This window comes from Protomyctophum parallelum (assembly GCF_964188405.1).
Source record: "Protomyctophum parallelum genome assembly, chromosome: 3".
Taxonomy (NCBI): Eukaryota; Metazoa; Chordata; class Actinopteri; order Myctophiformes; family Myctophidae; genus Protomyctophum; species Protomyctophum parallelum.
This window is the reverse complement of record NC_139698.1, coordinates 25,740,874-25,767,550: the sequence shown is the minus strand read 5'-3', so window position 1 is coordinate 25,767,550 and position 26,677 is coordinate 25,740,874. Positions and strand designations below refer to the sequence as shown.

The 26,677-nt window shown below is 43.3% G+C and overlaps 2 protein-coding genes across 2 annotated transcripts; one reads left to right on the top strand and one right to left on the bottom strand.

Moving 5' to 3' along the window:
- Positions 1-161: 161 nt before the first annotated feature.
- On the bottom strand, positions 162-16,049 carry c1s.2 (complement component 1, s subcomponent .2). Its single transcript, XM_083761329.1, has 12 exons — positions 15,942-16,049; positions 15,687-15,800; positions 15,369-15,456; positions 13,553-13,733; positions 12,486-12,611; positions 10,081-10,277; positions 9,414-9,564; positions 7,496-7,611; positions 7,025-7,112; positions 6,610-6,750; positions 1,839-1,913; positions 162-1,741 (listed from the first exon to the last, which is right to left on the bottom strand). Exons 1-12 carry the CDS (start codon positions 15,953-15,955, stop codon positions 906-908), a joined length of 2,127 nt encoding a protein of 708 aa, XP_083617455.1. The 5' UTR covers positions 15,956-16,049; the 3' UTR covers positions 162-905.
- Positions 16,050-16,996: 947 nt separating this feature from the next.
- Positions 16,997-26,326, top strand: LOC310855796 (tumor necrosis factor receptor superfamily member 5). The gene is made up of 8 exons (XM_083760942.1): positions 16,997-17,376; positions 17,615-17,743; positions 18,509-18,652; positions 19,238-19,331; positions 20,121-20,197; positions 20,846-20,956; positions 23,260-23,400; positions 25,341-26,326. The coding sequence occupies exons 1-8, from the start codon at positions 17,310-17,312 to the stop codon at positions 25,520-25,522; spliced, it is 945 nt and encodes a 314-aa protein (XP_083617068.1). The 5' UTR covers positions 16,997-17,309; the 3' UTR covers positions 25,523-26,326.
- Positions 26,327-26,677: the final 351 nt, after the last annotated feature.

The following is a 26,677-nucleotide window of genomic DNA, read 5'->3' as shown; positions in this document are numbered from 1 at the left end:
TTCATCAAAACATTTAGAGACGTACAAATAGATACTTCCATATAGTCAAAGAACAGAACAGGAATTCATCATAAAGGAAGCAAAAAGGGAAAAGAAACATATACAGTGAGGGGAAAAGGGAGAGGTGGTGGGGGGGATTCAGATTTTTACGGGGGCCAGTTTCGAATTGCAGCCGTCCGTAGGTGCCCTTTGAGAGCGGTTTTGAAGGAGTCAAGGGATTCACATGTCTTAATGACTGTTGGTAGGGCGTTCCACATTTTAGTGGCATAGGAGCGAAAATAATTTAGTCCCTTGTTTGTGCCGATTCTGGGTTGCACATGGTTTGTTGAACTCCCTCTGGTGTTATGGGTGTGGACTTCGTTGACATTAACGAAGTATTTAGACAGGTACATGGGTATCTTGGTGGTGTATCGAATCTTGTGGACCAGACGCCATTCCAGCCCATCAAAGTGGGCAGGGGTGAGGTGGGTTCGGGCCGGGGAGTGAGGCCAAGTAGTATAGCAGTTTGTTTTGGGATGTCTGGAGCCTTGATTTAAGATGTTGTGGTACCAAGAGGTGCATGCATAGTCGAATAAACCTTGTACGAGGGCTGCTGTTAGGGTTTTAAGGTTAAGGGTGTTTTTGTTGACCAGTGAGGAGATCCTGTATAGGAATCGTGTTCTTTGGTTGACCTTTTTGATTACGTTGGTGGCCATTTTATCACCGGAAAGATTTGCTTCCAGGATGGAACCTAGGTAGGTAGGTAATTTCATCTTTACGTGTGATAATATTGTCACCCACTCTAACACTCTAATCATGATACATGCTAATAAGTATGATATTACATTGATTTATTGTTATTATTTTATGTGATTAGTTTGTTATACTCGATTACTTCAGTTACTGCTGGTAACTATAGACTGGTTCTATACGAGCTGGTTCTTCATCTCTTTTTCCTCTCTCTCTACTTTCTCTATTGTCTCTTGGATCCACTCCAAGTAATTCCCCACATTAACGTAATAGCCTTTAAACTGCTGGTCCTGACAGGCGCTGCCCCAGGACACGATGCCTCTGAGGCGATAGGGCCCTTGGCCATCCTTGTTCCCAGAGCCCAGCGGAGGCACAACGAATGGCCCACCGCTGTCTCCTCTGCAGCTGTCCCCCACCCCGCTCTCTCCAGCACAGAACATGTTCTCCTCTGTGAAGATCATTGGTTTGTTGATTTTGTGCATGGGAACCGTCTTACACTCATTGAGGGAGTAAGCCTTAACGGGGGCATATTTTAAGATTTTGCTGAGTTTCCGTTCCTCCGTCCTGCCCCAACCCGACACGGTGCCCAGTTGGTTTTCCTGCACATGTCTGTCGCCCACTTCGGGCAGACAAATAGGAAGGAGGGTGGGCCCTAGCTTCACCCTAGAAGACAGCCTTAGCAGAGCAATGTCATTGTCGAAATTTAATTTGGGACGTGGATTAGCATATCCGGAATGGATTATGACATTTTTGACATCCATGAGCACCACATCAGACTGGGATCCTGCCACATTGTCCGTATCAATCAGTCCACCGAACATTTTAATTTGCATCGCTTCGGACCCACTCACAACGTGAGCTGCAGTCACAGCCCACCCATCCTTGATCAACGATGCTGCTCCTAGTTGTGGTTCTTGGATGTAGAGTTGCCATGGAATCTTCCCCAGTTCTGCTCGTCTACCCCCCCAAATCCTGCCGGTGCTCGAGATATCTTCCTCTGGCTTCCCACACACTGAAACACACAGAAAGGACATGATAATATATAGTATGATGGGGGGAAATCCGTCCAAAAGAATGAAGACTGATATCAAGTGATACTGAAATCATACCTTCAGTGCATCTTGGGAAATCTGTCTCCCCGCTAACTGATACCCATTCACTGCTGGCATTACAAAGGTACCTATCTGAAAGAGAGCACAAGGCATAGTGTTGACACTAGGGCTGTCAAAGTTAACGCACTATTAACTAGTTAACTCACAATCCTTTTAACGGCACTATATTTTTTGATGCGCGATTAACGCACTGTGAAGTTTGACAGAATGGTTGAGAGATGCATGGCAATTTTACACTGAAGAGTTGAATAATTGTTAAACAGCTGAATTACTTAAGTTAATTTAAGTCTACACAATTTGAAAACTTCATCAACAAATGGTACTGTACCATTGGCCAACATCAATACAGTTCTTTAGTTTGGGTCTGGAAGACTAAATGTCATCAAATGGTGGTCCGTGGAGAGACAGCGAAATCCTGACGCGACGTACGACGACGTTGTGACCGATTTTTTTTTGCGTCGCGCCCTATTTTTTTGCGTCGCAACGTATTTTCGAGTACGTCCTGGCGTAAATATCAATTCGTCCCGTCAGAACGGACTCGTCGCGGCTATATCTACCCGTTTGCGTCGTAATATGTTGACTGTTATTTTCCGTCGCAACGTAAAGAATCCGTTCTGGCGTGAGCTGGACTCGTCGCTGCAGAACGTGACTCGTCGCGGCTATATCTACCCGTTTGCGACGTAAAAGGTTGACTTTGTTATATGCCCGGTGCCCGGCTCTCTCTCCGCCGTCTCCAAGCGAGCCTGAGTGGTTCTCTGGGGTTCCAGCAGGCCTTTTTCCGCGCGCATCGTGCCCGGGGAACGGCCCATGCGCTGGGCCTGGCACCAGCGCGTGCACCTTGTCCATGGAGCCCTTCTCCGTCCCCAGGCGACCCTGCGTTCCAGAGCTGTCACCTTTTTTTGCCCACCGAAAATAGCAGATATACCAGCTCCTACATACGGGATGGCCCGACCCGCGTCTGTGGACCCCTGGGGGGGTGTGTGTGTGAGTGTCTGAGCTCCTATCTGTGTGCCTCCCCCCCCCCCCCACCCCATGTGGACCCTTGCAGGGGGGGGGTCGGGGGGTCCCCCTATGCACTTTGTGTAGATGCTGCGTATCGCCTCATACTGAAAAAATTACTATTTTACGCACAGCGCAAGGCAATATGTGATTACGATCGTCCTTCTGGGGGGGGGGGGGCTGGCCAACACAATAGATAACCTACCCTGGCCAACACAATAGATAACCTACAAGGACATATGAATTTAATTTATATACACGGCTATATTAATTTAGCCGATCATCAAAGCTCACCGCGCTCGTATAGCGCATTGACTGTCTGTCTGTCTGTCTGTCTGTCTGTCTGTCTGTCTGTCTGTGTCTCAATGACTTGCCTTAGGCGGATAATATAGACTACAAGTACTTTATTAAAGTAAAGTAAAAGAGTGAGTTCTCATTGCGTTCTCTGCGTCGTAGCGCATGCAGATAGGCAGATAGGGGGGGGGGGGCAGTTCTATAGGCAAGGGCAGAAGGTTCCTATAACGACAGTGGGTGCGTGCCCACCTTAGAGTAGCCTATATATTTTAAGGCACCCGCCCCGCAACTTATTATTATTGGCTTATTATTTTGCCACCAGCGGAGTTGACGGTTGACGCCGTTGTCTAGTATAGACTATAGGCCTGTGCCAGGATGATTTTAAATAAATATGTCTCTGTCTCTGCGTCTCTAGAGCTATAACATATATACTGTAGCACACATCATGTGTGACACATGTGCACAGACACACACACACACACACACACACACACACACACACACACACACACACACACACACACACCGAGTACTAAGTATAAGTAGCATATAGGGTACGGCTCTAAAAACATTAAATACTGCGGGAGCATTACACTAAACAAAGTTGGATTTGTACATTGCAGAAACGTAACATAACGTAAGTGTTCTTATTATTGTCCGTCTGGGTTTTATAATGCAGTGTGAGTCCGCTCCGCGATAGCCGATCTGCAAGCTCACAACGCGTTGCGCTGATTGACAGTGCACGTGCAGCAGCTACTGTATAAAATTATATTTAAGTAGGCTACTTTTTTGTGTGACGTCTGTGTGTTATTGACTTCTTGTTCCTTAATGTGCAGGTTTATCAGAGCGATATAGTGCAGCTGTGAGTGAGTAGGCCTAGCTGCTGCTGCTGCGTCCGTGCACCAATAGAGCGACCGCGGCAGCGGCACGTATGCTTGAAATATTAAATAAAAATATGTTGGGCTTCCGGGGCGTCCGTTTCTGGACTGTACCAACGGGCTTAGGGCCGGACGGTCCCTTAACTCCACGGGCCCCTATATTTTAGGCCCGTGCAGGGCTCTAGTGTGTGTGTGTGTGTGTGTGTGTGTGTGTGTGTGTGTGTGTGTGTGTGTCGCGTGTGCGTGCGAACTTCATGACAGTGGTGCAGCATTACATTGTATTTTGATTTGAAATAAATAATGATGAATAGATGTCTATACTGTTGCTTGTGTGTGTGTTATGCTATAGGGTTAGCTGGAACACACGCCCTGTATGATCTGTGGTGCGCATCTACAAGCTCCAAGTGTTGCGTCCACATGCAGCGCGTTGTGAGCTTGCAGATCGTCGGTGCCCCACTATAGAGAGATGGTAGGGTAGTGCCCAAGCCTATTCCTATATGATCTGTGGCTATATTAAAGGCCTTTTATGTGATCTCACATAATGTGCGAGTCAGAGCTAACGTTACTCAATGATCATTTGCGTCTGATTGATATCACAGCACAGCGTGTGCTGAGAGAGAGAGGGGGGGGGGGTATGCTCCGTTCATTGGCTCTATATGCCGTGCGAGACAGGATGATTTTAAATAAATATGTCTGTCTCTGCGTCTCTAGAGCTATAATATATAGCACACATGTGTGCACATGTGATGTGTGTGTGCGCGCGCACACACACACACACACACACACACACACACACACACACACACACACACACACACACACACACACACACACACACACACTAGAGCCCTGCACGGGCCTAAAATATAGGGGCCCGTGGAGTTAAGGGACCGTCCGGCCCTAAGCCCGTTGGTACAGTCCAGAAACGGACGCCCGGAAGCCCAACATATTTTTATTTAATATTTCAAGCATACGTGCCGCTGCCGCGGTCGCTCTATTGGTGCACGGACGCAGCAGCAGCAGCTAGGCCTACTCACTCACAGCTGCACTATATCGCTCTGATAAACCTGCACATTAAGGAACAAGAAGTCAATAACACACAGACGTCACACAAAAAAGTAGCCTACTTAAATATAATTTTATACAGTAGCTGCTGCACGTGCACTGTCAATCAGCGCAACGCGTTGTGAGCTTGCAGATCGGCTATCGCGGAGCGGACTCACACTGCATTATAAAACCCAGACGGACAATAATAAGAACACTTACGTTATGTTACGTTTCTGCAATGTACAAATCCAACTTTGTTTAGTGTAATGCTCCCGCAGTATTTAATGTTTTTAGAGCCGTACCCTATATGCTACTTATACTTAGTACTCGGTGTGTGTGTGTGTGTGTGTGTGTGTGTGTGTGTGTGTGTGTGTGTGTGTGTGTGTGTGTGTGCACATGTGTCACACATGATGTGTGCTACAGTATATATGTTATAGCTCTAGAGACGCAGAGACAGAGACATATTTATTTAAAATCATCCTGGCACAGGCCTATAGTCTATACTAGACAACGGCGTCAACCGTCAACTCCGCTGGTGGCAAAATAATAAGCCAATAATAATAAGTTGCGGGGCGGGTGCCTTAAAATATATAGGCTACTCTAAGGTGGGCACGCACCCACTGTCGTTATAGGAACCTTCTGCCCTTGCCTATAGAACTGCCCCCCCCCCCCTATCTGCCTATCTGCATGCGCTACGACGCAGAGAACGCAATGAGAACTCACTCTTTTACTTTACTTTAATAAAGTACTTGTAGTCTATATTATCCGCCTAAGGCAAGTCATTGAGACACAGACAGACAGACAGACAGACAGACAGTCAATGCGCTATACGAGCGCGGTGAGCTTTGATGATCGGCTAAATTAATATAGCCGTGTATATAAATAAAATTCATATGTCCTTGTAGGTTATCTATTGTGTTGGCCAGGGTAGGTTATCTATTGTGTTGGCCAGCCCCCCCCCCCCCCCCCCCGAATTGATATTATACGTTGCGACTGAAAATAATAGGTCGCGACTTCGTCGTCCGCCGCGTCTGGATTTCGCTCCACCTGGAGGTCTGTGGCTCAAATGCAGAATAAATAATGGGCCTTGATAAGAAAAATCTTGAAAACCACTGATTTAAGGTATATTTAGAACGGATAAAAAATATGCGATTAATTTGCGATTAAACACAGTTAACTATGGACAATCATGCGATTAATCAGATTAAATATTTTAATTGATTGACAGCCCTAGTTGACACACATATAGATATAGATATGTTCTGAGCTCCATGGTAACATATTATACTAAGTTCTTGGACCAAGGAAGAACTGATTCACATTTCATGCTGATTGGCCAAAAGCAGATGGTGCGGAGGGCGCAAACTATCAAAACTAGGTGCATAACATCTAAATGGACTAATACTAACACAACGCTTCAAGGAAAGGTTTTTTCATGTAATTAATAATTAATTAATTTAACTGTGAGAGTGTAAAAATCAACCCATTTGTTAAGAGTCAGAGTTCAATGAAGAAGTGAAACAGAAAGAATCTCACTGGGTACTACTCACCATCTCCTTCCAGTGTGTAGTAATTTGAACCACACTCAAACTGAATCTCATCTCCATACAGAGTGCTGATGCTCCCACTGGCTGATCCCACCACCTGAAGGCTGACATCCTCAGCAACGTCTGGCATCCCACAATTCACAGCTAGAAGGAGTCCAGAAGAATGTCTACATTTTACAATCTTAGCCGACAGATGTCACGGCTCACTGGGCTCAGAAAACCATCTGACACTTATATAGTATTTATCCGATCTCCAACATCAAGTGGGGGAGAATAAGTATCAATCACAACAGGGACAAATGCAAAGAAGAGGTTCTTGTTGTTTTCATAATTATGAAACTATAAGGTTGAATAATGGAATAGAACTACAAATATCAATCAGTAAAATCAATGATCAAACTCTGTCTGTCAAACTCACGGACACAGCGGTACACAGGGCTCCAGGCGCCTGTCCTCTGACACGTTGTCTTGAACTCAGTCAGGCTCAGTGTCTTGGCATCCGATTCCTTTTACAAAGGAGAAGATGATGAGACACACTATAACCTAGCGTTTGTTTTTTTTACGATTCATTCAGAATTTATTTAATAAAGAGTTATCTAACCTGCGGCACATGATAATGGGCCTGCCCTGCTCCCCAAAATGTTGGGGACACTTCTTTTTTTAGCAATGTAGCACTCAATCATTCAGTGAGATAGGAATGAGATATCTCATTAATGTCTCATGCAGTCTGAGAATGAATACGATATCTCATTCAGATAACATATGATATTGGCTTCTGACTAGTACCATCCATATTTACAGTATATTACAGGAAAACTAAATTATTAAACAAAACAAAAATGTAATCATGTACACAGTTCATCACTTATATTATCTGTGATCATCTCACCGTCTCCAGAGTTCGTCCAAGTTCGCAGGTCACTGTCACAGTGTCGCCATGGCGATGTTCTGGGCGCCCGGGAGCCACAGAGGAGTGGGGGGTTACCGGACCTGGACATGTCTGCACTGCAGACAAACACAAAGATTTACATGGATGGACTGTTTGTATCATAGCTGTAAATATACAGTAAGTTGTATTGTATTGTATTGTATTGTATTGTATTGTATTGTATTGTATTGTATTGTATTGTATTGTCTTGTCTAGTCTACTTGGGATTTGGGAACGATGCAACTTTGGAACCTAATAATACCCGTTGTCTTAGCACCCGTTTTAACTATCCGTCTGTCCCTTTTGTGCCCATACTGCAGGGTTCCCCAATACATTTTCCTCAAGGGCCATATTTTGACTAGGGTACCAGGCACCGCGGGCCACAAATGGCCCACGGGCTGCCTATTGGGGAACCCTGGCATATACTGTATTATGTATGTACTGCTATTTTTGAATAGTCAACGTTTAAAATATGGATAAAGGTCATTTCAAACGGCCAGCGATGAAGAGGTCTATAACTGTCACTTCTAATAAATAATAGTCTAATAATAATAATAATACCTAGGATTTCAGATTCTCGTTTTCTAAAATATAAATAAAGATATGAACTGGAATGCCCGCTGTCAGTGGAGTACCACGCACTCGCACTCGCACTCGCACACACACACACACACACACACACACACACACACACACACACACACACACACACACACACACACACACACACACACACACACACACACACACACACACACACACACACAACACTCACACTCACACTCACACTCACACTCACACTCACACTCACACACACACTCTGGCAAAATAAGTTTAGGGGTAAGGGGGTGGAGCAAGACAGGGCCCAAAATCTCTGTGCCGCCATTTGCAGATTAGATCTACCAGCTCACATGGAGATCTCTGTATCTGTCTGTCTGCCTGTAAATATTGCAAACTGACTGAAAAGTGGACTGGTTAAGTAATCAATTGGCAAGTGTGGGGTTGCCATGGCAATCAATTGGCTGAAGCAGAGGCTGGAAATTGCACAGGTGAGGGGATTTAGGCTGATTAGGCCCACTGGCCCACTTTTGTGGTGGTTCTGGAGAACCGTGGGTCCAACCGACTCGAGTTGATACCGGGCACTGCACTCCCTGAGGGGGTGTGGAAGGCATGTGTCGAATTTGCAGTCGGTGGGGCAAACGGTTCTCGAGTTACGTGCATTACAACCGTACACACACACGCGCATGCACGCAGAGACGTGGCATTTATAGTAGTATTGTATTGTATTGTTGATGACATGTATTAATGTGTTAATATTCTATGATCTGTTGATTAATTGAATACATGATAGGACCACAATGAAAACAAGTCCCCGGGACTTAGCCCAAGTGTATTACTGGACTATATGCTATTCCATGCCATTACATTTTTGACTATTGATCAATCAATCAAAAAGCTCAATGTCCAGTAACTATAGAGCATAGCAGTGGGCATGGTTTTATGGGCCCACTGAAAAATCTGTCATTATTTTCCTATAGAGATTTACAAAAATCAATTATTCTAAGCCTAGAATCAAACCATCCAGGATCCTGGTGAACCACGACCATAAAACATTTGATTATGTGAAAACAAATGTTTGAATAATTAATTATATTAAACTAAGCCCTTTAAAAAATATATTAAATTAAAATAACCTACCAAGCTCACTTTATAATGAATTAAAATCAGAATCAGAAAAAAAATATATAGAATCTAATCTGATTAACTAACTATAATAACCTTGGTGACTACTGATATTTAATTTGAAATGCACAGGACCCAGAGCAACACAGAGAAACACACACACATACAGTAGCACTTGATCCCTGCAGTGTTTTACCTCTGCTCTTGTAGTGGATAGAGAAGCCGGTGTTGGAGCCATAGGCGTCGGAGTTAAAGAGGATGCGGATGTGACTTGACTGGGTGAGTAAGGGTGATGGCGGGAGGGCCTGGCCACAGAATGGTCCCAGAGTCCCGGAGGAAGTTTCAACCTGGAAAAAAACAACAGAACTAATAGTGCAAAGGTCCAGACGAGGGGTGGGATGGGATGATCCGTTTGCCTTCATATCCCTCTCCCCAAGACGCCAAATCTAATTGTAACTAGTCTAGGGCCTAGGCTGGTTGATGGCAGATACTTCTTAAAGTTGGGTCCGGGGACCCCCAGGTGTCCTTGAGGGACCCCCAGGAACCCCTCCTGGGGGTCCCCAGCTAAAGTATTTAATCAACACCTATTTAACCACTTATGTATACTGTATATCAAAGCTCACAACGCTCACAAACTCGACGTGTTGCGAGCTTGTAGATTCTTTTTCAAAACAACTGGAATATTTCTGAAACATTTTAACCACACACATCATGTATAGGGGCACAAACACCTTTCAGATGAGGATCCATAGACTTGTCTGCCACATGACGTCATGTCTGAAAGCCAGGTGTTGGAGGGCCAAAAAAACAATAAGCTTTAACATAAAGGGTGCAAGAGTGCGATACTGCAGTCGGCTGCCTACCGTCACTGAATCCATACACTGTCCGTCGTCTGGGCTCTGCTCAACGTCGAAGCCCCCAGTGAAGTGCAGCTCCAGTTGGAGGTGGTCCTCCACCGACAGGGTGTAGGAGCAGCGGGCGTTTTCTGCGTACGGAGCAGGGTGGGAGGGGCTGGAGATCACACCCTTCATGGACCCTGAGCGGTCCTCCGTGCAGCTCACTGAGGTGGGTGGAGGCAGAGAGCCAGTCAGTTCTGCTGGGTCGGTGTGTGTGTGTGTGTGTGTGTGTGTGTGTGTGTGTGTGTGTGTGTGTGTGTGTGTGTGTGTGTGTGTGTGTGTGTGTGTGTGTGTGCGCACACACACACACAACCATTGAGACCATTATTTTCTTTACTACCATCATCATTATTGTTATTATCATTATCTTAAAAGGTAAGTGATATATTTTTGTTAGAATAAGTGTTAAATAGCTCTATATTCTGATTGTACTAAAATAGAAAATGCATTTTCAGGTCGTCAACGGCATACCACCAACAACACGAAGACATGAGCAGACAACATTGGAACTAGGGCTTGGGCCGTGGCTCAGCGGTCCGGGCACCTTGGCTGGCAGTGTGCTGCGGGTTCGACTCCCGATCCCCACGGCCCTTACTGCATGTCAACCCAACCCCCCATCTCCCTCCCCATTTCCTGTCGGCCTACTGTCTGTCCCTCTATAAAAACATATAAAATAAAGTCGAAAAAGCCACAAACAAACATTAAAACAAATGTGGAACTGGGACTCCTGATTGGCTGAAATTGGCAACCCGACTGAAAATGAATTTTCTGTATATTAAAGAACTGGAGAGACAGAGAGACGCCTGTTACTGATCTAACAGCTCTAAAGCAAGCCAATGTTTACTATTAGGAAATAGTGCTTTAAGCTTTAAACACAAAATATCACTTACTTCAATGATTCAATGATTATCACCACATGATAACGTTCTATCATGTGGTATACGTTCAATGATTCAATGATTATCACCACATGATAACGTTCTATCATGTGGTATACGTTCTATTGTTTATCCTCTTTTCCCCTGTGACTTCTTCTCCTTCCTCAATTTACTATTCTCACTTCCTCTTTCTAATGTGTTCCCTAGCTTCCTCTTCTCTTTGGTTTAGCTACCAGTCTGTGGTGGGCCACGCAACCCAATACTGTCTAACGTTAATTGAGCACATTCTCAAAGGGACCTGAGGACGCAGTGGACTCCTTCAGGTTTACAGGTAGCAGCAATAGCGTTGTAATGTTATTTTCATGTTGGCTGAATTCCTAAATATAGCCACAAAGTGGCAATTCTGGGCATCAAACCAACATCGACTGTTTAGAAGTGGAAAGCAACGAAGGGTCCAGATCTAGACCTTTGGCAGTTTCTGACAGCTGTATTAAAGATGCATGATTTATCACGATCAGACAGACATTGGATCAGACAGACATTCTTTCATTTAATGCCAATTTTGTAAAACTGCAGCAGAAGAGACAAATAAGCACCAAAACAATAGGATTCCAAACCTTTGTCGTGACGCCTTTGCCCTGCCTTTGCCTTGAAGTGAAAGTGTGTGTGTGTGTGTGTGTGTGTGTGTGTGTGTGTGTGTGTGTGTGTGTGTGTGTGTGTGTATGTGTGTATGTGTGTATGTGTGTGTGTGTGTGTGTGTGTGTGTGTGTGTGTGTGTGTGTGTGTGTGTGTGTGTGTGTGTGTGTGTGTGTGTGTGTGTGTGTGTGTGTGTGTACGTGCGTGCGTGCGTGCGCGCACTGTGCATGCATGCGTATTATGTGCATGTAAAACAAAAATCAGACCAGTCTGAAGTGAGTGGTACTGTACTGTACTGTACTGTACTGTACTGTACTGTACTGTACTGTACTGTACTGTACTGTACTGTACTGTACTGTACTGTACTGTACTATACAAGCTCTCCTCCCTGACCTCTGAGTCAGTGTGTTAGGCTGCACAACAGTGACACTTGGTGGTGATAATATGCTATTTCCGTGCTCTGACCCAGGGACACAGCTACACATAGCTGTCTATAGGAGTGGTTGCACCACTCTAAAATCAGCAAAGGTTTTAGTTATACCCTCCTTCTTTTTGTGAAGCACGTTTGTACTTATAACTGAAGAATTTGTAAAGATAACTATTTCCATTTGGCCAAAGGAGAAGATGACCATCACCATACTAATCAAAATATACCTTAATTACAACTCACACATCACTCATCTAATAAGTGCTAAATACTGCTGTATTTCTGATCTATACGGACGGTGACTGCTTTTAACTGAATTCCCCATGGTGTCCTCATGCACATACCAGTTGAAGCCAATTACCGGTAACTTACCACTATAAAATAACAAAACCAACACTGCCATGCAGGCAGGCATCCCAAAATGACTGTACCTCTACAGGTTTGTTTGTCTGTGTCCAGCTGGTAACCGTGGCGACAGGAGCAGCGGTAGCCTCCGATGAAGTTTTGGCAGAAGTGGGAACATCCGTGGTCTGGGTCATCCTCGCATTCATCAAAGTCTCAGGACGCATGGAACACACAATCACATTTTCAACTTTGGTAAAAAAGTGTAATTGCTCTGTGTGTGTGTGTGTGTGTGTGTGTGTGTGTGTGTGCAGTGCACAACACGAAAAGTACACAATAGAGGGTATGCGCATGCATAAATTGAGTGACTTTAACGTTGTTTAACATTGTTTAATACAATCAGATAGGACTTTTCTGTTTGGATGCATGGGTTGTCTAGGCCAGAAAGTAGGTTTTTTTTTCCACTCAGTAGTTCCTGCATAATATAACTTCCGGGTATGATGATGATGTCACGTGCATACCCTCTATAGCAGTGGTTCCCAAAGTGGGGTTCCTTGAGGGAGTTCCAGGGGGTCCCCAGCTAAATGATAGTTTGTTAGCAAATGGACCCTTATCGGTCTGTAAATTAACATTGATTTTACAATATAAATTGGGGGTCCCAGAGATAGAAATGCCATTAAATGGGGGTCCGTACACTAATGCATGTCAAACTGGGGGTCCTTGAAATTAAATGGGTTGAGAATCACTGCTGGAGCCGTAAAAATCTTCTCTTATGGGGGTTTCTGGCATATCTTTTCAAATGGGGGTCCTCGGGGTAATTAGTGTCAATTCGGGGGTCCTTGACAAGAAAAGGTTTGGGAACCACTGCTCTAGAATGTGGTTATTGTAAGGAGACCTGAGGGAAAACATATATTATGTTCAACACAACATATGTCAACATATGAATACAGATGTGATCTTAAGTCCAATCCTATAGACGAATTCACAGAGGGGTGCCCTGGGCGCGGACATTACTGAGGTGTAATCCATGGAGCAGGTGCTCCGTAGGCCAGGTGTAGCTAATCAGTGCTGCTGCGCTTAATGGTACACCTCAGTAATGGCCGCACCCAGGAAAACCTCTGTGAATTTGTCTATACGTGAGCTCTCCTCTTCTCACCTCGCACCGTGTAGAAGCCTCTGAAGCCAGTGTGTCTCCTGACGTTGGAGAAATCGGAGTGGAACGACAGAGAGAGGCAACCTCCAGTGTGGGAGAGGAGGCGAAGGTTAACAGAGGACTGCAGCTCCTCAAATGTCTGTTGGCCACACACCGTGGAAATGGGAACCCCATCTAACATGATCTGGGAAATGTAGGCGGAGAGTACAACAAATCAAGTCTTGACTTTGATGTCATGACAGGTGATTTTCAGTGAAAATAGCAGCTTGTAGATCAGCTATTTTTGGCGTACAGATTTGGTGGTAGAGGGAAAAGGGCCAAGTATAGGGTTTGAGTTGAATGCCCTGATCACTCTATTTTGTGCATATGCCCTGTGTGGGTGTGCACAAGTACAATTTTGCCGCTGAGATGTAAAGGAGTAGAAGCAAAGAAAACTACTGAAAACTGGAAATACTCCAATAAAGTAAAGACAAAAATGCCTCAAAATTGTACTTGTACTCGAGTAAATGTACTTAGTTAAGTAAACACTGGAAAATACAAGCATAAAGAAGGGTCTCTGTGGATACCAGGGGGGCAGTCAGCCAGATATTTCGTGAAGCCTCATTTGAAATCGGTAGTTCATATAATGGCCTGTTGTGGCGCTGGACTGGAACCAAAAAGCCCCATAGCTCCATAGAGGCCCATGTATTTTGGCCCAACTTCACCTAGACTGTATTACCTTAATAAACATGGTCATGAATACTTTCTTCTTCCAGTCACTAGTTTAAAGTCTCATTTCTAATGTCATAATATTCTTTTTGGAAAATTATGGTCCCATTAATTAAAAAAATGACCATAAAGAAAAAAAAACATCGCGTATGTTCTGAGGGGCGTGGCTACCGTTACAGTCTATGATCGGGATTCCCCTCCCACTCGAGTCAAAATAAAAACCAACGGAGAAGAAGGGGGGAAGTCCCGCCTCGTTGTCTGGGCAGCCAATGGCCAGCTGGTCCAAAACGGAGCCAGCCAATGGCCAGCTGGTACCAAACGGTAAGAAAAGATGGCGACTTACAGTGCAGGAATAACAGGCTTCATTTTACGTCCATGTTAGACCCGGCGAACGCTTTGTCCATATTTTTTACAGTCTATGGTGGATACAGACACCATCACACACTTCTAGTGGGTCATAAGTGATGATTAAGAGGGATTATCTTTGTACGAGTCTACATTGTTTATTAGGAAATTAAAGTGTACCTTTAAAGGACCACTTCACCACTTTTCAACCTATCTTCACATAATTGGTCCTCACTACTGTTTATTTTATTATATAAAATACCAACATTCTTTTCCTACTTTTTAAACAAATAATATACCGGTATTTAGATTTTTATTATTGTGAGAACGATGGCTTCCATTATTGCATTGCAACTTTTCAGGACTAGAAAGCCTGCAGTTTCTACTATTAGCTTGGATTCCCCATCGATGATGTTACTGGTGGACGGGTTTCTGAACTGCCCACAGAAAGAAATGGTGCTATTTTATCATAAACATTAGTGAGGACCAATGAAGAAAGGCTGAAAAGTGAAGTGGTCCTTTAACTTAGGTGCTACAATATACAAAACTAATTACGCGTATGTCTTGGCTTATGTATATACAGTATGTATGTACATGTACAAAGAATTTGTCTTCTGCATTTAACCAATCCTCCACCATTAGGAGCAGAACACCCTGCCTGTGTACATTCATATTAGACCACTTTTGAAACATTAAAACCTGTGAGTTTCTGTGATTAAAAAAAGAAACCCAGTTCAGTTACTATAGTTACTTCCACTCTACTGACCCGCAGAGCATCATTCTCACAGGCATGGCTGTCCTCCAGGTCCAGGTGTGTGAGGGTGAGGGACAGTACATGACCTGGTGGAGCACACCTGGGGCCGGTCGTTGAATAGAGAAGCACAATTATCTCTTTGTCTCTTTACATTGAGTATATGTGTACACAATGTTTCGTCATCTCATATGCGACCACCTGTCAGCTCATTCTTACAAACGAAATAAATAGCTAACTGTGACTCTGAATAGGCAATTTCTGTATCAATCCTTAGCACAAATATAGTGCTACTCTCTGCTGTCTCTATATGTAATATTAAAGAGTGTATACCTGCTCCAGTTGAAACTGGCATGGGGTGGATAACCACGCGGATAGCCAGGTGATTGCACCCATCCAGAGAGTATGGAGAACACATACTGGGGAAACAGGAGGACCGAGAAAAGACTGCAAGAGAGAGAGAGAAATGAGAAAGAACGTAACACCATAAGAATAAATCACAAGTCTTTCATTTTATATTTTGCTCTCCAGCCTCTGAAATTGTAATGTGTTTAATATACAACTTAAATATGACAAAAGGGGACTCACCTTGATCTCAACATGATCTGACCAAATCTCACTTGGCAAATCAACTAAATCTCTCCTTCCCCTTTTCATATTATTATCACTTTCTGTCTCTCGCTCCCCCATCCTCTCTCTCTCTCTCATTTTGCAACCTGAAGCATTTTTATAGAAACGTATTTGAATGTGTGTGTTTCCATGTGTGTTTGGGACATATTAGTGAGGCTGGGGTAGAAGGAGGATGAACAGATAATGGCTTGGGAGAGTGAAACGTTGAGAGACTTGTTCTCACTGAGCCCCTAAATCTCTCTCCACACTTTTCAGATAAACAGTTAACTCCCGTGAGGATAAAGGTTCGGTAAAGACAAAGGATGGAGAGAGTGAGAGAGAGGTTGAGAGGAAGTTCCCCATTGTGTTTAGCTGTCGTGCTTTGGATATTTTCTAACATGATCGAGTGCCAAAAAAGTAACTGTAAAAAAATGTGCAAGGTACAAATGAGAACAAACGTCACCCAAGAGACGGGGCCGGAAGGAAACAGAGAGAGAGAGGGGGGGGGGGGGGGAGGGAGAGAGAGAGAGAGAGACATACATAAATACAGACAGTTTTTTAAATAGTTTATGCACGCTTCTATCTTAAGGTTTCCCTTGGTACTAATACACTTAAGTAATTATCCATGTCATTCACAGGGCATGGTGTGACCTCTGTAATTAAGTGGCCCGTGTAATCCTGTTCTGTACAATTACATATGTCATACTGTTGCAGTATGCGTTTGTGTTAGTGTACAACTCAACTACAGTATGTAAGCAGGTAAGCACCTTCTGGGGGAAATAGTCTCCTCTATGAGGACAAAATGTGTTTATTTAATAAATAAACTACCTATCTGAATGCAGTTGAGTTGAATTGAGAGGTGGGAGACTATAGCGAGATATAGAAGGAAAGTGAGAGGGAAAGAGAGACAGAAACCGAGAGATAGGCAGGGAGGGAGGGAGGGAGGGAGGGGAAGAGAAAGCGAGAGAGCGAGAGGGGAAGACATGTTGAGAGAGGGAGGAGAGGAGAGAGGGGGGAGAGCGAGAGAACACGGCAGATGAGGTACCGTACGTACATCACCAGGTTTTCCATTGTGTGGGAGCAGAGAAGACAAGAGGTGAGGTGGAGCGCATTTCGCCTCAGAGCAGAACAGAGTGGACACAAGCAGCTGCTGCTATAACAACTGCTGGAAGAGAAACAAGCGAGACACAAAAACAGAGAAGACGAAGAGAGGAAACAAAACACAGTTACAGCCGTTGATCAATCAGCAGGACACGTTTTACATCTGGTACAGCTCATGCAGTGGTTAGTACACAGAGACCACCATCGTCTTGTAAACCTTAAAGATTTCACACACAAGGTTAGGAGATGCAATGCAGAGATGGACTATACCCCTCCAAAGATGGGAAGAGATGCTGTGAGCAGTGTTCCGCAGGTTAGTACAGTATATAATGGTACAGTTGGAGTCTACTCTTAAACTCATCACTGCAAACTGCGGTACAGCAGGTTACCGAGTACACCCACTTTTGTCTGTATTTCTCAGACCAACAAACAGATTAAGCTGAAAAGCAGAGTTGAAAAATGAATATATTCTACATTAATATAACTTCCTCGTAAAGTCATTTAGGCAAACTGATCTCTCATTCAACCTCTCTCTGTGACCCCAATGTCAGGAAAGTATTTCATCAAAGAGTGTGAAGGATCTCACAACACTGTCTGTGATGAATGTCAGTCTGGTGTTTCATACACGTCAACAGAGAATCATTTGAAACGATGTCTAAAGTGTTCTGCCTGCAAAGCCAGTAAGTCACATGCCTTGTCACATTACTTTCCTTATATGAGCACACGTCACACACACAATGCTCACACACACACAATGCTCAAGCGCACACACACACGCGAGCACACACACACACGCGAGCACACACACACACACGCACGCACACACACACACACACACATGCACGCTCACGCACTAAATTCCTTCCTATGGTATTGTTTCTGTGTTCATGATCCCACCCTAGGCTGGCAATGTTTCAGTATTGTCGACTATATTAAGTAAAAACTCAAACACAGAGTTTCAGTGTAATCAGTATAATTTGGTAAAGTACAACGACGTGTCTTTTTCCACTATACTTACAGACCATTGATTGATTGACTGACTGACTGATTGACTGATTGATTGAATATTGTATTAGACAGAAAGTATAGTCAAAAAAGTCCTTGCGTTCTTGTTTCCATTTCCATTTCAATCTCATCACAAATATAAAAACACAATAGCCTATTTACAGAGTAGAAAATAAAAGGGGGGTGTAAAGAAAGGGTGGAGAGAAGTGATGAGTTTTCAGGGCTGTTTTAAAGGAAGCCAGTGAACAACACTTTTTAAGGGATGGGGTCAGGGCATTCCACACTTGGGTGGCATTGCTGTAGAAGGAGAATTTGCCCATTGTTTGTTCTATACGTAGGTGGGTGTTACCAAATCGTTCCCTAACCTTCCTCCAGTATTGTGGCGATGCGACGCTCATGTTTTATTGTCTTGTGTGTGCTGCTTTACATCTCTCCCTCAGGGAACCAGAGGACAGAAGTGCAATGCACGGCAAACAAGGACACGGTGTGTGGCTGCGAGTCTGACTTCTACTGCACTAACGACAGTTGTGACAGCTGCCGATCCGTCACCAGGTGCCCTGAGGGACATGGGGTCATGTCTGTTGGTACGTTCATATACAGCAGTATGTTCAGTGTTATATATTGTCTCTGTCGGGTGGAAACCTCATATGTCCAGATCAACGAAGCTCAACACGCGCCGCGCTTCGACTCAAGCTTGCAGATCTGCTACTTTTGATACCTTGTGACGATGTAGGTAGAAAACAAAAAGTTAAAATCGAGATAAGAGGTTTCTGCCCGACAGCAAAAATATTATAGTTAGTGTAGTATGCTCCAAAATTCTAAGGTTTCTCAAGCTGAAGTAATGGTCTACTGATGAGTTCATGTGGCCAGTCTATGACATCACTCGTAGGCTACTATGATGTCAGTACTGTGATGTCAGCCATGCCCATATTTGGGCAAAGTCTCAGCCCAATCTGACCGCCCTTGACTTTCAGTATTCAAACTTGAATTAAAAAGTGTAAAGGGCTTTTGAGACGGGGAGCAATGCGCGACTAGTAATTCATTTTCAATGGGGGTTCCGTGGCCTAAATGCTAATCAACCTGTGGGTTCTTGAGATCAAAAGGGTTGGCAAACAAACAAGTGGTCTTCTGTAAATAAATGGCCTGTTGCCACTTTTTCCTTCTGGCAGCCACTCGGACAAATGACACAGTCTGTGCTCCGTGTCTAGAAGGGACCTTCAGCAACGTGTCAGATTCTTCCACACCTTGTCAAAGACACACCAAGTGAGTATACAGTACGTTTCAACTTTTACTACACACCACTACTTGTTTGAAATGTTAACACCACTTGAACCCTAGCATCGCTATTCTCATTTAGTGGAAAGAGCAGATTTACTGGCTCACAGCGCATTGTTTCGCAACGCGCTGTGGGCTTGTAGATCTGCTATTTTCGGCAAAGAGATTTAGTGTAGAAAAGCGGACCGTGGGCAGCTGGGTTTAAGTGGTTAACTCTGAAGAGCTTTGTTCCTAAATGAGAGGGATATGAATTTATACAAAATTATTTAAATCATAATTTGTCCTTTTGCAGACAAGTCATTGATACACCATAAAAGGGAAAAAAAACATTAATGAAACAAATTTCCCCCAAAATGGATACAGTACATACCTATTTCACATACTGTATGTATTCGTCTCATTATGATTACAGGCCACTTTTATTTAGTTTATCATCCCAAGCTACCTTATAATAATAACTCTATTACATGATTGATTGATTGATTGATTGATTGATTGATTGATTGATTGATTGAAAAGTTTTATTCACCGTATGTAGAATTGTATTGGGTACATTTCAACGGAAGTACAGGTCAATACAAAAACTGCTACGAGGATGAAACCAGAAAAAGCACTATAAGACTCGTTTACATGGAGGACCCTGATTCAGGGTCCTCCATTTTCAATTCATCAGAACATTTAAAGACATTAAATACATTAGAGTATTAGTATTGCTCCCCGAGCAACACTAAACTTAAAAACAATTATACTGAACACGGATTATATTTTCCTTTTCAGGTGTGCCGCCATAGGCAAGGAAGTGGAAACTCCTGGAACCCAGAGAACGGATACCGTGTGTGGGTCCGTCATAGTTCGTAAGTGTCAATATTTAAGACTATCTCGGCAAGTGTTTCTCTGTTGGTGATTATGGAGCCAGCTGTCTTAACTAATAATTTCAGTAGAGGAATAATGTGTCATTTCTGACAGTCACGTTCACTCAGTCAATCAGTCACGTTATTCTTATTTGAAATGAAATGCCACCAAGGATACAAATCCTGCAGCATGTCTTGGTATGCAATATCTTGGTTCATTGATTAAGTTTGACCTTTATTGACTTTTTCAAGCTAAAAGTTAATGACAACTTTGAGGAGATTCGAACCAATTTTCCTGACAATATGCACATAGCCTATACACTTGCATCTTGTAAGACATACAAGAAAATGTTATTGTCATTGTACAGGAGCTCTCCATGCAGCGCTACGGAAAACTACACTAAAAGTATCATTCATAATTATCATAATTTGAATCCTGAAAAGTAAGTTTTGGACAAAATTAGGTTTCCTGATAAAGACGAAGTAGTGGAAGTACTACCTAGCAAAGCTAGCTGATATTAGTCCTACAGGCTCAATATAAACTTGCTCAGGTGTGGGGAAAGAAATTCAGAAATTCTAAATGCAACTCATTGTGGAAAAATCTCATTCTTTCTCTCTCTCTCTCTCTCTCGCTCTCTCTCTCTCCCTTAGAGTGCTCATGGATGTTGCCTGCAGGCCTGTGGTCAGGACTAGTATTGACCTGCTTCATTATTCTTCTTGCCGTCATATGTTGGCGCTCAAAACGCAGATCACTCAGAGCAGGTATTGTGTTTACAGTAATTTACAGTAATTTCTACAGTAATGTAGACTGGATGTCTTTGTGGCTCTTGTGAGTTGCACGTGGTTTACTTTCTTGCACAGTAAATATCAAAAGGCCGCCATAGAAGGTGTGTGAATATTTATAGGTCTCAGGCATCCCCGTGCGCTGATGGTATACTATGCGTTTGAGGGTGTTAAAATCAGAAATCAGTGCTTTGAAGTCACAGAAATTGAGGGTAAGGGATTTCCCACCATGTTCTTCACAGCAACGCAATACATGTTATGTAGAGTGGAACTTACAGGCTTTGTTTTTGCCCTAATTATTTCAACTAAATGGGGTGTGCAGTTCACGCACAGTGTGGTTACAGCCAGGTACAGTCTACTGATAAGTAAAGTGCTGGATGTGATGTGTGTAATATCCGCTTAAATTATCTTATCTATACCGTGTCTACAGCACTTCCTTGTTTCTGAGAACGTTGCTTCAACCAGCATGAACACAATTACTGTCAATAACTTCTTACATTCAGAAATGTACACTGATCAGTCCACAAGAAATTGCTTAAAATGTCCACAGTACCACACAATGCAATGTGCGGGTCATCACTGCTGAAACAGTGTTATGTCCTGTATTCAGAATTATCTGTTAAATAAAAAAAGACACAAACTTCTACCAAACAATATCATGTTACGCTGCTCAAATATCTTATAATTATTCAAAATCAAACTTTCATCATTTAACAAACATAGAAAGATATCTTGTTCCATGCAATGTTATGCAGCTCAAAAACAATCGTACAGTACAGTATGTGACACGACAGACTGCTTCATTAGCTGAGTGTGAGAAACGGAGAGGAGAAACCACATCCTTTTTGTCGGGCAGTCTGACGAACTTCTGTATTCTTGCACAACGTAACACAGTGACAGAAGTTGCCACCTCATACATAATGTTGAAAAAATACGTCTGCTTGACGACATTTGCAGGAGAATGGCCTAGATTTTTGGGACTGGAATTTACATTTTTGCAAAGAGAACGTCATGGTTCAGTGGCAGTCACCTTGGTTCTGAAAATTGCGATTGCGATTATCATATGTACTGTACGTCTGCACTAGACTGGCGCGCGCGCGCACACACACACACACACACACACACACACACACACACACACACACACACACACACACACACTGTACACAGAGTAAAGACTTGGCCAGTAACTATCTGATGCCCTTCTTTATAGAAACATTCAGCTGACTGAATATTATTATTTTTATCTAACTTTAGAACTTTCCCCCCCATCTCAATAACAGATAGTGGCAAAGCTGAGAGGAAGACAGTGTAGGAGAGACAGACAGTACAGCTGGGAGGGAGACAGTGCAGGAGAGACAGACAGTAGGACAGCTGAGAGGGAGACAGTGTAGGAGAGGCAGACAGTAGGACAGCTGATATGGAGACAGTGTAGGAGAGACAGACAGTAAGACAGCTGAGATGGAGACAGTGTAGGAGAGACAAACAGTACAGCTGAGAGGGAGACAGTTCAGGAGAGACAGACAGGCAGACAGTACAGCTGAGAGGGAGACAGTTCAGGAGAGACAGACAGTACAGCTGAGAGGGAGACAGTTCAGGAGAGAGACAGTATGAGGTTCATTCGGGGACATGGGAAAGATAATTCCTTGCTGCTGACAGTGTCTGTTTATGAGTTGAATGAATGAGGCGATCATTAGTTACTCTCGGCTAGCTAAGCATCAAAACCGTCATCCAATATTCCAAACCCCGACCGCAATTATGACGTCAGAAAAGCCAAGACTTTGTCTCGTACCTTTGATACAGCTACAGAATAAATTGGAACAAAGCTCACCCTTCACAGTAAATTTTTGAGAAAACACTAAAATGGAGAAAATACAAAAATCACATATACAGTACGTATAATTGTACAGTAGATCAGGGGTAGGCAACCTTAGGCCCTATATGGACAATCAAAATCAGTTGGGAATATTTAATGTTGATGTGGTGTCATAATTATATATGGCACACTGACTATCACGGAAATGAAAACATGGCACTTGATGTGAAAAAGGTTCCAGACCCCTGCAGTAGATTACTAGATTCTACTCTACAATTATTAATAATAATGAATGCAAATTGATGAATGAAATTAAAACTGATGACCAGTCACAGCACACTGCCTCTCTAACCTACACACACGAGAAAATCAAGGACGATTCATTACACAGAGTGGAAGGCTGTCCACTTTGTGTACAATACCCTGTTTTTCACCCAGTCTGCATGGTGTCTTGTGTGTCTGACAGACATCCCCAGTGTCCCAGTGCAGCCAGTGCCTGTAGCCCATGTCTACCCAGTGGAACTGGCCCTACCTGCCACGGAATGGATCGGCCTCTGTCAAGATAGCTGTGACGGGAAGTCTTGTGAGCCGCCGCTCTATGACTCAGGTAATACTATACTAACAGAGAGACAAGCAGCATCTGTACGTCATCTAGGAAACAATGCAGCAAGTGAATTGATTTAAGTAAAAGCTTTCAAATGCAATCGATCTCATCCTTCTACGATAGTTGTACAACAATCAATACATGATTGTCCTTCTTGACTTTGACCTTTCATACCAAATTGTATGTCAGATATTGAGTGAGAGAGCAAATAAATTAAGTTTCATGGCCTTGTGATTTGACGATGATGCAGTTTATAAAGCAGTGGTTTCCAAACTTTTTCAGGTCAAGGACCCCCAAATTGACACCAATTAGCCTGCAGACCCCCATTTGAAAATATATGACAGGGACCCCCATAAGAGAAGATTGTTATGGCTCTAGCAGTGACTTTCAACCCATTTAATTTCAAGGGCCCCCAGTTTGACATGAATTAGTATACGGACCCCTACGGCGCATTTCAATTTCCCCGGACCCCACTTTGGGAACCACTGGTATAAAGAATGCGGAGGGGCCCCCATACCTATGGCACACCCAGAGATGTGTAGAGAGAGTGCCGCCAAAGAGGGGGCAGAATACAGCACGGTCGCATGACCCATGCGTGCTCGAGAGTGCAACATTTTAAATACATTGTAAAATGTGATTCAAGTGTGACTTGCCCAAATGTGATGACCTCATCACATTTTGTGAAGACGGCTATGGCCGTTTTTAGCCTAAGGAGCGTTTTTCGTGCAAAACCAATGCTTGCAATTGATTCAGAATCACGAATAACCCCTAGTTTTGTCATCAGACGTTGTCTAACGTTTGACGTCACATCATCATATCATACTATAATTAACCGAATGTCTGTCCGTGTGTGTGTGTGTGTCTGTCAGAAACAGTGCCGTAACTCCTTACTGCCTGCACCAAACACTCCCTTTTCACACAGGCATTGACCATATGCATATGGAGGGCGTAACGAAGCCCTTTTTTCGATTTGACACATTAATGATTATTAATTCATTTATTAGTCAATTACAAACGCACCCGGGCGCAGTACCCTTCACGGCCACAAGGGGGGGGGGGGCAAATATCTCACAACGGGTAAGAACTAGTGCTACTTAAAGCATAATTCAAATTCAACGCTCAACCACTGAATTTACCACAATCCAAAATGTATATAATAATGAATTTTGAATATGTTATTTGGATGACCCTAGGATCATAAAAAAAACCTTGAACGATTACTATTGCAATTTCTTTTGGGTCAAATCTTAGATTGACTGGCCGATGAGTGCCATTCTACAGTCCAGGCAGGCTCACTAACCACTCAGCTACCCCTATCCTCTAGCACCACCCTCAGGCTAAAATGACAACTTTGCACACAAAACAACCCTATACTGATTCACCCCCGTTTTACTATACACATCTTTCTTTCTCAGTCATTACTACTCGCAATTATGTTTTTGCACATTACAGTAGTATATTGTTTGTCTCGATACATTTAATACGCAGGACCTTAATGGAAACACGCCCCGATCGAGGGCTTATTTGGCTTATCCTGAATGGAAACAAGACCGCAAGGACTTTTTTTTTCGGTGATCCCATTGGACATGTGTTTGACTGTACTACCCTGTACTGATTACATTTCTGTTTGACTGTACCCTGTACTGATTACATTTCTGTTTGACAGTAGGCCTACCCTGTACTGATTACATTTCTGCCCATAAAGTAATCAATCAATCAAAACCTTTTATAGAATTATTTTTCAGTATTCAATCAATCAAAATAGTACAGCCTCTAGCGAGTCTAGCATCTGCTAGTGGGGCATTTAGATAAAGCTCTTGCAGACTGCAATGAGGATTGAATCTTGGGACCATTTCATTATTATGAGCCACTGACACCGAAGATCCTGAAAGTAGGAGGCCCGAAGCACTGATTTCATTATTGATTTTCTGGTCCTCCAACAGGTGAAACCGCGGTCAACCCCTGCAGGCTAGACGTCGAGAATGGCCTCGTCAAAACGCCGCTGATAACATCAGACCTTTATGTCCCATCCATTGACATCAATAGAAATGACAGAAATTTATACACGAGCAACTCCCTCTGGATGCCTTCAGAGCCACAGGAGGATGAGTGGGGTGGAACATAATGGAATGGACCGCTTTATTTGTTTTTATTTATATACTTTGTACACATGGAGGCAGCATACAGGTATGTGGCTGGCCACAGCCATTTCTGCACAGAAATGCCTCAGAAGTAGAAATGCATTTTACAGATGTACATCATAACGATGCATACTTCAAATACTAACTCAACTCACTCAGCTTTGAAGAACAATGTTATCACCTCTAGACTCCTACGAAACAAAATGTTGTAGTGTATTTAGCGATATATGTATGTATATTCACTCACTATTTTACCTCAGTTGAAGTCCTTGACTCCTTTGTAAAGCAGGAAGCTGTATCATTCATGTGCAGTAAGGGAAGTGCTTTGTGTCTGGACTGACAACATGTAGACATGACCTAATTTTTCTCTGCAACTTTTCTACAAAGTGCCACAATGGCAAACCCCTCTAAAAGGAGTCACTCTTGAAGGATCTATTCACCGAAATGTCAAGCAATAAAGTTTGAGATTTTGCAGGACAATGTGTGGGAGGGCCACTCACCTCGTGCAAGATTTGCGTTGATTTTCCCAGCATCCACTCATGGAATACTAAAAAGCAATCTAAAAGATAATTTCCTATTAGATCTTCAGAGAATTACAGTATTTGATTCATCATCTACTCATTCTGTATTTGTCATGGTCCCACGTTTGTGGCTTTGATGTTAACGTTTGATCCCTTATCGATCATGTCATGAACCAGTGCTGTATATGTGTAAGACTCAACAGTGTCTGTAAAAAATACAATTGTTGAAATGTAATATAATAATTGAATAAACATAAGTGCCATCTGCTTTCAAAGTTTGCTGAGAATAAGTAAAGTAATTTTCCTTCCGACGCTCGAGAGGCATCCTAACCAGATGCCCGAACCCCCTAAGCTGGCTCCTTTCCAGGTGAAGAGGCAGCGACTCTACTCCGAGTCTCTCTTGCGTGATTGAACTTCTCACCCTATCTTTAAGGGAGATTCCAGCCACCCGTCGAAGAAAACTCATTTCGGCCGCTTGTATTCGCAACCTTATTCTTTCGGTCATGACCCACACTTCATGACCATAGGTGAGAGTAGAAACGAAGATTGCTCGGTAGACGGAGAGCTTTGCCTTCTGGCTCAGCTCTCTTTTCGTCACAACAGTGCGGTACAGCGACT